This window comes from Hevea brasiliensis, chromosome 1 (assembly GCF_030052815.1).
Source record: "Hevea brasiliensis isolate MT/VB/25A 57/8 chromosome 1, ASM3005281v1, whole genome shotgun sequence".
In the NCBI taxonomy this organism is placed as follows: domain Eukaryota; kingdom Viridiplantae; phylum Streptophyta; class Magnoliopsida; order Malpighiales; family Euphorbiaceae; genus Hevea; species Hevea brasiliensis.
Genome location: NC_079493.1, coordinates 27,408,770 through 27,423,463, shown reverse-complemented (window position 1 = coordinate 27,423,463; position 14,694 = coordinate 27,408,770). Strand labels below are relative to the sequence as shown.

The 14,694-nt window shown below is 33.5% G+C and overlaps 1 protein-coding gene and 1 pseudogene across 1 annotated transcript; one reads left to right on the top strand and one right to left on the bottom strand.

The window, feature by feature from the left end:
• Positions 1-7,106: 7,106 nt before the first annotated feature.
• On the top strand, positions 7,107-10,208 carry LOC131179162 (protein EMBRYO DEFECTIVE 1674-like). The gene is made up of 4 exons (XM_058145210.1): positions 7,107-7,374; positions 7,483-7,556; positions 8,854-8,998; positions 9,427-10,208. Exons 1-4 carry the CDS (start codon positions 7,267-7,269, stop codon positions 9,979-9,981), a joined length of 882 nt encoding a protein of 293 aa, XP_058001193.1. The 5' UTR covers positions 7,107-7,266; the 3' UTR covers positions 9,982-10,208.
• A 1,544-nt stretch (positions 10,209-11,752) lies between these two features.
• LOC131183117 (probable glutathione S-transferase) lies at positions 11,753-12,500 on the bottom strand (annotated as a pseudogene).
• Between the last annotated feature and the right edge of the window lie 2,194 nt (positions 12,501-14,694).

Sequence of the window (14,694 nt, the reverse complement as noted above, 5' to 3'; positions counted from 1 at the left end):
TTAAATGAAACAAATATAGGAGAGGGACCAAACTAAAATTTGGGCAGCTTGATAGGAGTATGATTTACATGAAATTGATGCATTAGAATGAGTTTAAAAGCTTTGATTAGTTGAATGGTTAAGGTTAAGTGCACTAGTTATGGTTAAATGCAAGAGTTAGTGAGTTTAGGGTTTCAATGCAAGGGTTTATGAATCAAAAATTGGAGAAATGCATAAATGGCATATTTGACCTATTGTGAAATGAAATAATGATCAATTAGGACCAAATAAATTGTATGGGAATGGTGGAAAATTTAGCTAAATTCGTAGGTCAATGGTCATGCTGGCAGCATGACCAAACCCACTTTGAAGGACCAAAACTCAAATTTTACAAGCCTAATGGATATGCCACCAATTGGAGATGAAAATAGACATAAAAGAGCACAACTTTCATTAAGGAACCATGACCAAAAACTGACTAAAACTTGGTGAAACAATTGACCAAAGTGAGTTGATAGCAGGCTGCCTCACCATTAACTGACCAAATGAACAGTAACTGTTCATTTGGTCATAACTCGAGCTAGGTAGGTCAAATTGACCTGAAATTTTACCAGCAATTAGATATGATATAGACCTAAAACTTTCATGAAGAACACCAACCCAAATTAGGCCATTAACTCATTCAAATCATTGAGCAAAGTTAAAATTAATGTACTGAAACTCTGCAGAATTTTCAGTGGAGCAGCAATGTTTGGATGGCTATAACTCTCTCTAGAAAACTCGGATTTAGGCGATTCTTGAATCGATGGAAACCTAAGACATAGTAGAACATTTCATCTGAAGAAAGTTAGACCAAATTATGAACTTAACTTGATCAAATTACTGACCAAAATTGGACCAAAAATCTGCCAGCACCTAAATTGCAGTATGAATAAAGGCACGTGAACAGTAAACTTATTTTGGCCATAACTTGAGCTACAAAAATCCGATTGAGGTGATCCAAAAATGAGAATACACTTTAGACAATAAGGAACATTTTCTATGAAGGAAGGTTTGTCAAATTCCAATAGTAGATCGACCAATAGAATAGTGCAACTTCGGAGCACAAAACCGAAAATTGGCAATTTTGCCAAAATGACCTATGCTTTGAAAAAGTGACCAAAACCAACAAGTTTAATGAACAAAATGTGGTATGTGGGTGAAGTTGAAGTTCCCATACCTATTAATCCTTAGAAAGTCAATTATTTGACTTGAATAGTGCAGTGAATAGTAACCCGAAACATAAAATTTCGAGAACGTCGAATTTAACACGTTAGAGCTAAGTAAATGCGAAGTTAAAATTTATTTTGGGATTTATGTTAAGTTCTAGTACTGAAACATTGTAAAATTTTGTGTTTCAGTTGAAAAGAATATCGGGAAGGAACCCGAGGAAACGAGTCAAGGCTAAGGGACGACTCGCATGAGGTTTGTGCACAATAAACCCTATTTAAGCATTTTACTCTTGAAAAATTGATTTAGCATGCATTATGAACATATGAACTTTTGTGTTGCCACCTTGTGATCAAATTGTAACTTTGGAAATTGATTTGATTTTTGTATGCAATATTTGAATGAAATGTTTGAAATGGATTTTATGTTCACACTTAGCATGACAGTATCACATTTCCTCCTCCATTTATGGGGTTGAGATCGTTATTTTCCTCCCTCTCCGCTTGCCGATTGAGGTTGTAGATCGGATGAGTACTCATTAGCTAGCTAGCCACCTCCCTCATTGGTTTCGATTAATGGGGTTGAGATTGCTTTGTCGTGGTGTACAACACGGCATTGATCGGAAATTTTGTGTCATGGCTTAAGTTGTGTACGACTTTGGCAACACTGTTTACGCAATTGTTTGACTAAACGTTGTTTAATATATTATTTGACAAAATGATTTGTTATGATCTTAGATATTTGTGAAATGTGATTGTGAAGTATTCAAATTATGTTTCATCAATAAATGATTTATGTATCGCATTTTAAAGTTTTATTGTGCACCACTGAGTATGTTTATACTCAGCGATAGTTTAATTTACTGTCGCAGATAAGAGCAAGGAAAAAGCAGCAGAGTGAGCTGCTACTGAGTTGAAGATCACATCAAGCTTTTGTACGGGTATTGTTTTATACCCTTATGGTTATTTTGATGTAAATACTGTAATGTCATAAGTATCAATGTAAATTGAGCAGTTGTAAATAAATTGTAATAATATTATTTTGGGTTTGTTTCTGTAAATTTAATATTTGTAAACATGAATTTTCTACTTTACGTTTTGTAAATGAAGATATTAAATACTTTGAGATGAGAAATCTTGATTTGTATTGTGAAATTATTTGAAGTGCCTTGATTGAGTTGATTTGAGAATTATTGGTGGTTGGGAGTTGTGAAATATTTTTGGAAGTGCTTTTTACAGGTATTTGAAGAACTGGTTTCTCAAAATACAGAGGGAACTCTGTCAAAATTTTTATAAAATTTGCGGCAAAATTTAAATGCACAAAAATTTTTACTAGTCCTTAAGCTTTGAATAAATGGTTTTTAATTCCTACCAAAATGCTCACCACTTCCAAAATGTAAGAAAATTGTTTTAAAATCCCTTGTAGGGTACTTAATGAGTTATCGGTAGGTGAAGTTCGGTAGTTCATTAAATATTCTACGGGATCATGTTATGCCTTACGGAGGGGTAAGGTGTGACATCATATTTTCCCTCATGGTTTAAAGTTTAAAAGGTTATTTAAACTTATACTATAGTCCTAAAACCGTTCACTCTTTCAGAAGCTCCAAAAGACTTTCAGGAATTCAAAGATCTACTTGCGCCAACTTGTGTTAATTCTATGCAGATTTTCATCATGAAAAGCCTTTATGGAAAAATCTTGAATTCTTTATGAAGCTTCCCTTCAAGCTTAATGAAGACGTTAACGCTACTAAGGCTACACATCCTAGCATTACACCATCAGACCTCCGCCTTGCACAAGAAGAATGCCAACAGGTACTTCAACAAGGCCTCATTGAACCCACCAGATCAGAATGAAAATGCCAAGCCTTTTACGTGGAAAAATGGTCAGAAAAGGTTTGGGGAAAAAAGAGGCTAGTAATTGATTACAAACCATTGAATTATTTCCTAAGAGATGACAAATTTCCTCTTCAAAAAATCAGTTCCCTGTTTACCCATTTCCACCATCCCCACATATTTTCAAAATTTGATCTCAATACGAGATTCTGGCAATTGGGCATAGATCCAAGAGATAGATACAAAATAGCATTTTGTATTCCCAATGCCTAATGCCAATGGACCGTGATGCCATTTGGCCTCAAAGTAGCACTATTATTGTTTCAAAAGGCTATGGTCCGAATCTTTGAACCCATTTTGCATTTGGCCCTAATTTATATTAATGACATTCTGCTCTCCTCAGAAGATGTCCAGGCCCATAAACAGCTCGTGGCCCAATTCCATGCTCTGGTTTGACAGTATGATATTATGCTATCTGAAAAGAAAAGTCATTTAGCTCAGTCCAACATTTAGTTTCTTGGCATGAAATTTCAGAATTGCTTAAATTCCCATATGATAGTCTCTCAATCAAGTATATCCAACAGTTCCTTGGTATTATTAATTACCTTAGGGACTTCATCCCTCATGCATCCAAATACACTAGTCAGCTGTCAAAAATGTTGAAGAAAAATGCCCCATCTTGAGGAAAAGAATAGACTACAACTGTCAAGGCCTTAAAGAAAGTTGCCCAGGACCCTCCTCCACTAAAGATTTCCCAGTACTGGTAAAAGAATTCTTCAGACAGATGCCAGTGATAAATACTGGAGTGCCATACTCCTTGAAGAACTTGATGGGAAAAAAGTATATCTGTGGACGCGCAAGCCACAATTCAAGAAACCTGAAAAAACATTACCATACTATCTATAAAGAGATCTTGGCCATCAAAATTAGAATAAAAAAGTTTGAATTTCATCTCACTGGTCACTACTTTCTGATAGTGAGGACAACTCCTCTTTTCCAAAGGTGTTAAATTTCAAAAATAAAACTCTTCCGAAGCCACATTTCTTGAGACTTAAAAGTTGGTTTGATAGATATGACTATGCAATTCAACATATAAAAGGAGATCACAACTTGATCCCTGATCTTCTCACAAGGCCCAGAACCTGCACTCTCATCTCATCAACATACTCCTTCCCCTTAATACTCATGGCAAGCTCATCCAAACCTTCCAGCTCAATAACTCATCAGTTTCTCATCCTGCAATGGATACATTTCCACCATGATGCACTCCAAACATGACTTTGTCACAACTCACTACATATGCAAGGAACCACCTATTTTATTTCCAGAATCTGTCCATTGTTCTTCACCAAAATAAGGACAACTAACTCATTTCCAGTCAGATGCTCCATTCCTGATAGTCTTTAGTCTCAATCTCAAGGAAGACCTCCTTCTTGAAGAGAAATGGTTCTTATGGTGCATGATTACTCTTTATACAGTTGGTATAGAAGTCCTTACAGTCACATTGCTCAATTGCTTGCATGACATGGCTAATCAGCAATATGTTTGGTGGTGGCATTTTCTTGATTGGTTTTAATCCATAACCAACTGGCGCTATGTTCTCGGGAAAATCATTCATGACAATAATCTTCAAAGAAGGTCTTCTGAATATGCAAAGGAAATCAGATCACTGTTCATCTTTCATCGTACATTCTTCAAAAATTTTGAAGGCATGCTTTGGACTTAAAACTCAACTTATGAATGGCACTCGTACCTCACATCTGTAATGTCTAAGCCAGTGGATTCAATTCTTCGCAAACAATTGTCCTCTCATCTTTGTGAGATCAAAAATTATCAACCCCCAATTCAAATGACTAATTCAACCGCAATTGGTCCAAAGGCTAAACCAGAACAAGTCCTTGGCTATGACATTACCTTTCAAGACTCTCAAGATCCTACAAAAGATGACTCCATGCAAAATTATAAAGAGATGAACTAGGACAAGTCATGTGAAGACCAGTCATGGGTTAAAACCATATTTGGCAAAGATATTAACTTTGATGACTCAAATTATCTCAACTTTAATATGAATCCAAGCCAAAACTCTTACTGAGTTGTCTCTAGAAGAAAAGAGCTAACACTGTTTGCTTTATTAAAGTATTAGAGGCACTTTGTTTTATTAAAGTTTGTATATACTAAGAGCATCTGATGCTTCTTGTCTATTTTATTAGTGAGCTGTCAAATATTAGTACTGTAAAGTGATTCCCTTCGAGAATCACAAAGGAGTGTTTTATCCTAGCTACTCTTCTATATAAGGGGCCTATTATATATGATATCCTGATAGTGAAATCAATAAAATCAATTCTTTCTTAAGACTCTTATGCCTTTCTAAACAAGTCATCTTCTTCCTTAAAATCTAAAATTTATTATGTTCATACAACTCTTTATTAAGACATAAGTATGCTCTGCACTTGCCTCTTTAAGAGGATCCTGTGCATCAGAACATGTTAGTTCAATGATCTATAGCTACAGTCCTTTTAATTTAATTTTAATATTATAATGCAAAAGGGCACCGCCTGAGGTTTGTTATTAGTCATGGTTGGCATTGTATGACTTTGGCACCGCATGAGCATTGTGATATTAAAGTTAGGTTAAGGGGCTCCCGGCTAGCTCTGATTTTAACTATTCATTGATTTCTGGAACTAGCTCCTTTGGGAGAGAGGAAATGTAGGTGGTTTTAAGGTTAACATCTTCTCTGCCAGAAAGCATATGTAGAAGATAGTTCACCCTTTGATAATGTCGCTTAATATCTTTTGGCTTAAGCGAGCAACATTTCCTTTCATAAAATTCTTTTCTACTTTCTGTGAGAATATTTGTGGCATCTCTAAGGAGCTCTTTATGGAGAAAGCCAAGAACATCAGAGGCATTCGATAGAGAGAAGAAATGGGCTTGTTGAAATTCACTCAAAGAAACAAAACCAATAGCGAAGAGTACCCTCAAGCCTTGTTGAGAATTCTTAAAGGATAAAGGGCATGGTAATATCTTCTCTGGTGTATCTTTGAGTATCAATCCATGTACCGAATTGGTGTATTCTTTCTCTCCATTGAAAAGGAGGGATGTCATCCAGAATGAACCATAGCCCACCACGAGGTTGGGCAATTTCTACTTTAATAACAGGTTTTGTGGCATTAGTAGTTTCTGGTATTCTAGAAGTAATTATTGGGTTGGAACCTTGAGTTATGCTAAACCGAGTATTTTCTGTAATTTTCATCATGAGTAACTTAGTGATATTTGCTAAGTTACTTTTAGAGTATAAATAAGAGAATTTTGGGTTTAAAGTATATGGGTACATGTCATGTGGTTTATAAACTAATAAAAAATAATTTATTAATCAATTTATTTTAAAATTTAAAATTAAATACTATATATTTTTATCAAATACAAAATTATGTCCATTGATATTAACAATTTTATATATTAATACTTAAAATAAAATTATAATTAAATTAAAAATTTTATTATTAATAAAATTTTATAGGAGGAAAACAACAATATAAATAACTTCGTTGGTTGTTTTTAATTTTTTATTACTAACCCCAAGTCTCCAACCCGGTTCATGCCAATATTTATCATTAGAGATAGTAACGGATAGAATACTCGTAAAAATCACTCTATCTAAACTCTAACTCGATTAATATTCTCAAAACCTAAATACATCTCAAATTTGATTAAAATTTATTCTCAATTATCTGAACCCGTCCCAAATCTGATTGTTATTACTCAAAAGATATCCAAATTCATTTAATTTTATATATTTAATTAATAATCTATATAAAAAAATATTTTTATTAATAATTTATACTTTAAAAATTTAATAATTTCATAAACTATTTTAATTTTATTTTATATAAAATAAAATATATAAAAATTTATAAATATTATATAAAAAATATATTTTTTATATATAATTAAATATTTATATAAATGAACTTATACTCGAATTCGATCCAAACCTATTATGAGTATTAAATTTCAAATTCAAAATCAACCCAAATTCAATTATATACTAATCAAACCGATTCTATCAAAGTTCGGTAGAATCGATACACACGAAAACTCCACCAGTTGCCATCCTTGTTCACCACACCCGTGCTACTTCAGCAGCCGTTCTGCTTCATCATGTGATTTTTCACCTGCCTCCTTATTCCGTCATCACCGCCATAAACCCCACCAAAAGGTCAGGAGTTTCCTCACCGTTATTGCCAAAATGGGGGAGAGAACGAGCCGTAGCAGGAACTCAAAAGACGCATTTTCTCCCCTTTCTCCCTCTAATCGTAAAGCTATCATTTCTGCTTCTTGCTTGTCCCTCAAATCTGTAAGAAACCAACCTTTTGTTTTTCCTCTTTTTGTTCGCCTGTTACAGAAGGAGATAGATACTAATCATTTGTTATGGTTTTTGATTCCGTTGTTTTGTTTTGTATAGGTGTTATTGCACGATTGGTGGCTGGTTAAGGCGGAAGACAAGGGGATTGCTGTTGCTGGGTTTGCTTCAAGGGAGTGAGATTCTTTTTCCCCCTCCCTCAACTCCTTCTTTGTTCAAAATTGATCGGCAAATTTGATTTTGTGAGAACCCAGTAAGCATTTTAGGCATCGAGGCCTTTTGGTAGAATTCACATTTTGCTTGCACATGGTTCAAATTGGTGACTTCTAGTTGGGGATGCTTCTTTCATTCTTCTTTTGTTCTTTTCATGTTTTGCATGTTTGGTTTAAAAAGATATATAGATAGATTTTAATTTTATGGAATTGAATATAAATAAAAGCAAATTCTATCAAAATTAGTGGAATTTCAAATGAAATCTATAAAATGAAGACAATTATATTTTTTGGATCAAAATGCCCACGGTATCTCTCCCTCTCCCTCTCCCTCTCCCTCTCTCTCTCTCTCTCTCTCTCTCTCTCTCTCGTTCCTCTTACCTTCTCTCCCTCTCTCTTTCCTCTTACCTTCTCTCCCTCTCTCTCTGTTTCCTACCTTTCTCTCACATACACAAAATTTGAAATAAATATTTTGAAATTAAATATTAAACATAATTTGTGCATAATTAAAATAGATTTATTTCTTGTGTAAAAAGAATTATTATATTAAGGGTATTTTAGAAATAGAAATAACTTAATTCTATTGTTTAGGAAGTAAGGTTTTTATTTATTTATTTATTTTTTTGTTATTGAGGACATTCTAGGAAATAAGTATAAATGAATTTCAATTTTAAAACAATACCAAACATTAATTATTTGGATTTCTATTGAATTATGCATTTTAAGTTGTATTATACGAATCACAAGAATTCATTTACATATGAATTTTCTAACTAGAATTCACTCTAAATGAATCTGCGATTTTCTGGGGGTGCTCATATTTATGTATTCTTTTGTTCCTTTGGTCTTGTTTTTATAAATTTTATCAAACTTTTTAATCCTCTGGAAGAATGTACCTCAAACTGTAATACAATTTTAATTTCAACATTTCTGTTTTCTTGGTTTCTTCAGATTCTTCAGTTTATTATAGTTAACGTGTTATTAACTCCGTGAGAAAAAAATCAATAACTTGTATGTTTGCAAGATGTAATTTGGTATTCTAGATTTTGCAATCTGTCCAAGTTCTTGATTGGATAGTTGGAATTGGTCATACAACGTTTGCAACGTAGACCACGAATGGCATCCTTCCTTAATGTTATATGCACCCTTGGTTCATATTTTGGCATGAGCTCTGCTATTTGCAGCTTCTTCAATGTGTTTGTAGTAATTCTTCATGATTGTAAAGAATTTTTATTGTTTGTTCTTTTACCGGTTCTCATAGCAAAGGAGGACCAAGAGCCTTTACCTCTGCACCAATATGCAGGAGAATTGATGCCACCACTCTAGAGACCTCAGATGGCATCACAATTCAAATCAGTGGCTTCATAAATAGGTCTCAAACACATCAAAATGGCTTCCCATTTACGGTATGTATTCCTTTTTTATTTTGTTTTCGTTCTTCTTTTGTTTGAAATAATATCTTTGTCCCAACTTCATATTGTTTGTCTATGTGTTGTCTTGCAAGTAATGCTAAAAAATAAATGATTTGAGGAATAATGATGAAGGAATAACTCACTGGTTTTCTCATTTATTGGGAATTCTTTACTTGAGAAGGTTTATAGTATATGTCAACAATCAACATTAGATAGGACCAAATAAATTCTTGATAGTGATGTCCTTATCCTGAAATGAGAAGCGAAATGCTTCCCTCGAAGATAGAAAAAGTTTGTAACTGCTGGCTGCCGAGTGCCATTCTGGTTAAATGGTTATGAGTTGTATCAGCTGGACCTGCAAACAATCCCCCTGCCCACTTTTCTTTTGGATCAAGTCCCAATTCAGCCGTTGATCTCATCAGGTTTGCAATAGTTTCCTGCTTGGCTTTCCATATCGCTGGAAAGAGTGTGTTAGTCAATGCTGTGGTGAAGAATCTTCTAAAAGTTCAGGCACTGATGCAAGTACTTTCTTACCATTGACTTTGGATAATCTTCCAGCAACAAGGCTACGTGATCATGTTATGTGCTTTCCTGAAGATTCTGAAAATTTTATTTGTGATATCTTGGGAAAACTCAGGGACAATGCATTCCAATATGCTTCAGTGGCAGGCAATTCAAACTTGGCAAATGAATGTCCAAACTCTGAAATCGAAGAAACTTTGAGGAATCATAAGAAGGTGAAGACTGATCAGATGCACATAGATGATGATGACAGAATCTTGGAAGCAAGAGATGTAGTAACCAAAGTTAACCAAAGTAAAGGTGTTGTCACAAGAAGTATGTCGAGATCAAGGAATCTTAGAAGCAACATTGAGGGTGAAACTAGTGCTCAGCTTTCAACATCAGCAGCCAAAAAGAACGAATCAGCAGGAGTTGTATGTGCACTGCATGCGAGTTCCACACAAGTATTACCTTGACAGGATGAGAAAGTTGCTGAAGTTCCTGATACATCTACAATCAGAAGGTCTGGTAGGCTGAAGAACCATATGCTGGTATGGATAATTGATTGCCAAAAACTCAAAAATAGCAAAGTCTACCAGTTCTAATGGATTTTTTTTCATGTAAAAGTCTAATGCTAGTATCAATATTATGTATGACAACCAAAATACTTGAATTCTATAACATTGGTACATTACTTTGGTCATTCATTGTGTTAGAATGGTGACTTTTAGGCAGTGGAATACCCTTAATTGATTTATGTTGCTTTAGCTTTTATGTATAGTTTTTAAGCAGAAATCATTACATCCTGTGTCATTTCTTTTTGGCTTAATGTCAGGGCTTTATAATCATGCTAGCAGTGACATTTAAGGCTTTTTAATGGCAACAGTATTATATCTAGAAGTGGCAAGTGGGTCGGGTTGAGTATTTTTGGATTATTTTATATTTTTTGTATGAGTTTGAGTTGGGTCATTCTAAGGTTGCTGGCTGTTGGGATTACTCATCAGGTTACTCTATTGAAAGAAATCATGTGAGATTTGGGTTAATGTGTGAAAAGAGAGTTGTTTCGGCTCAAAATATTAATATTTGAAAATTATTTTTTATTAATTTTAATTTACAAATCAAAATTCGAGTTGATTATGTCAATTCAAACGAGTTTACTTCGGGTTACACTAATCATCAGATTGACTTCCAATTAAATACTTAATTTTGCAGCTCATTTAAATTTGAGCTGCCTCTCCAGCTTCTTCTTTGGTTGTTGTTATCTCGTTGCCACTATTATGTATCTGCATCATATTTCACATGCCCGTACTTTCCAAAAATTTGCTATAAGGTGGTTCTCTTCTTTCATAATTTTTTTAGGTAAATTATTATTTATGCTTTGTTTGTTTCATAGAAAAATATTTTTACATTTTTTAGTGTTTAAGACACTTAAAAAAAATTTAATAAAAAATATTTTTCTGAACAAATGAAAAATTAAATTATTTTTAAGAAAAAAATATTAAAAAATAATTCTCTTTAAAAAAGAGAAAGTTATTTTTTATTTTTTAAATTTTAATAATCTTATTAAAATGTTAAAATATTTATATATTTATGATATAAGCATATATTATTAGTTTAATATTATAGTTAAACAACAAAAAATATGTTTATGAAAAATATTTTCTTATTTTTCATAAAAAATATATTTAATATATAAATTATTTTTTACAAAATAAATGAATCTTAATCTCTAAAATTTAATAAAATTAAATACTCAAATTCTGTATTTTTAAAATTAAATTAATTAGCCCTTAAAATTTGATTTCATTAGCATTTAGTCCATTCATTCACCCTTTGAACCTTTTCTGGTGCTTAAAATAGTCAAATATTTATAATATTATGAAATTTCATAAATAAAGCTCTTAATACAAATAATTTTTCAAAACAAAATTTCCAAGAAAGTTTTTGAAAAAAAAATGCTTTTCAATGAAAGAAATTTTACAAAGAAAAAGATTAAAAAATATATATTTTCAATCAAGTTTTTTTCAGATATAAAGAAAATATTTTATAAACACTAGATATAAAACTTTATTAACAAATTTTTGAAAATTATGAAGAGAAAAGTTGTAAAACTTTATTTTATTTGCTTTATTGACAATTTAATTAAAATTAATCTTCTTATTTTTATTGCTTCTTATTTAAACAAGCGGAGAAGTACATAAGTGAGGAAATGCAAGATCATCTACAAGGAAGATCCCATTAATATTTTCACTCTAGCCCACCCATTTTCCTTAGTTGCAAGACGAACTCATAAACTATTAAGTGGGTCAGTAAGAGATTTGGAAACACTCTCTCTTTCTTTGCACTGAACCCATGCCATCAGCTTGGGGCACTCGGCTTCTATGCTGAATTCACCACAGGCTTCATAGGAAAAGAACCAGCAGTAATAAGGAAGTAGTACAGTCTCCAAGAATCCAATGGTTTCCCCTCCAAAGTAAAGCTTATCCCCAAGCTTTCCTTCTAAAATCTTCAAGCATCCTATCATCTCCTCCTTCGCTGCCTCTCTCACTTCTCCTTTGTTCATCAGTATCCTCTTGCCACTATCATATATCTGCACCATATTTCATATGCGCACACATGTTATCCAAAAATTAAGTTTCTATTATAAGAACTGAATACTCTATTAACGTGCCCTTTTGTCTATAAAATCAGCCCAAAACCTTGCTTGCGATCGATGGAAGGGATCGGAAGGCAACAAAAGAGGCTTGTCTCTCCATGTCTCATCAATATAGAGGAGAATAACAAGGGATTCACAGATGGGTTTTCCATTATGAATGAGGACAGGGATCATCTTATGAACAGGGTTCATTTGGAGAAGCAAAGGGCTCTTATCAAAGAGGTTGTCTTCCTTGTATTGATACTTGATCCCCTTCTCAGCCAAGGCGATTCTCACCCTCATCCCAAAAGCGCTAGGCAACACATCCAGGAGGATAACTTCTTCTTCTTCAGCCCTTCTTTACAAAATGAATGCTGTTTGTGTTACAAGAATGAGATTAGCAAGCTGTTGTATACTTTCTTTATAGGCGCTGAGGTGTGGCATAGGCGGTCAGCTCTGAGCTTTGAGTCCACTCTTTTATTCATTTTTAAGTACAGAATGAAAGAATTCAAATCTGTAGCCGCCCTCTCTAGTTTCTATCTTTCACCATTTTTATTAAGTATTTTTTGGAAAATCGAAATGGGTTTTCATTTTTTTAATAATTATATAGGCTGAACGAATTGGATGTTGGCCAATTCAGAGTTTCTTCTCTACGCGTAGGGTTAGTCTCTCGTCTCTTGACGAATAAGCAAATGAAATAGAGTTCTCTACCTTTCCTTCGGGGCAATTTCCTCCTTTTTATTATTTTTTTTTAATGAAGGCAACACGCACACACAAGAACTCAGAAGAAGAATATGCTTTTATCAAAACTCGCTAACCCTTGTAAGTCTGATATAAAATCCTGAAAAATCAGTCCATTAACAAATGGACTCGCCCTAAGTTTTTCGCCACCAACACACCGACCTCTTAAAAAATTTATATATCATCTTAACAAGTCATGTTTATATATGGAACAATTGCACTGCTCATTCAAATTAAGATTACCAAATTGACAAATTGAAGGTGAATTTTATTAGTGTTCAGACACTAAATGGCATTTAATTTTTAAAGTTTGATTATTATCGTAGCAAAATTTATCATTTCTATTTGCTAAAGTAATTCAGTTTTAAAAATTTTATATTGACATGTTTAATTGTTTTAATTTATTTAGTTTCTACTAAAACTCAAATCATGGAGACAATCGTACTACTGATGTAAAGTGTATTGATATTATTCATTTACTTATTTATTTCATGAAAGCTTCCTTTTATTATATATATATATATATATATAAGTAGTGTGTACATAAATATGTATATTTGTACAACTCAACTAAACTAAGTTTTTATCCTAAAAATTTATTAGAGTTGGCAATATAGATTCTCTTTCTCTACTCTAAACGATTTTGGATTCAATCCTGGGAAATGTGTAATACTTTTATGTCATGTTGTACTATTCTCCTCCATGTCAATTTAGGTTTACTCCTTTTTTTTCTATTCTCTAACCCAATATGCTCTACTTGTCTAACTGGACCCTCCGTATATCAACGCTTTACATGACCAAATCACTTCAATCTCTCTTCTCTCAACTTATTCCCAATTAGCACCACTCCTACCTTTTTTCTAATACTCTCATTACGGACTTTATCTAGTCTAGCATAGCCACTCATCCATCTTAACATTCTCATCTCCGCAACTCTCATCTTAGACACATACGTCTCCTTCATTGCCCAATACACACTACCATATAATATGGTTGGTCGTATGGCTATACGGTAAAATTTTCCTTTAAACTTATTGGGAATCTTGCGATTACATAAAACTCTCATAGCGCATCTCTACTTCAACCATCTGGCTTTAATCCTATGACTAACATCCTCCTCACATCCCCTATTTACTTGAAAGATTAATCCGAGATATTTAAAGTGATTACTTTGAGGCAATACCACTCCATTCAAACTAACTCATTCCCTATCACCAGTTCGGCTTTCACTGAATTAGCAATGCATATATTCTGTCTTCGTTCTCCTTATTAAAACTCTTTAATTTTAGAGTACTTATCCAAAACTCTAACTTTCTATTGACTCCTTCTCGCATCTCATCTATCAGAACTATTGTAACACCCCTATTTGTATAGCCTGATATATTTCACTGTTCCGGTGACCGGTGTCGGTCTGGACAATTAAGGGGATTAGAACCATACTTAAGACAACTAGATAAACCATAAACACAAATAATTAGTAATGTCCAATTAGTTAAGTATAAACAAGAAAAACTGAACATAGGAAGTTAAACGAGCCGAGAGTCACAGTGATGGGTGACCATCTCGGGAATAACTGCGAAGCCGTTTTAAACTCAAATTTCGAACCGTAAAATATGACGCTGTGGTCCTTAGAACCATTACGAATACAGTGGAAAAAAGAAAATCACGAAAAAGAACTGTTAAGCCAGTCAAATAATTAGGTCAGGGAGCCGGAAGAAATACTGAATTATTTGCAAACCGGGATGAACCGGCGAGGGGCAATTTGGTCAATTGACCCCGAGAGCTGACTCCTGACCTAATTGTCAAATAAAAA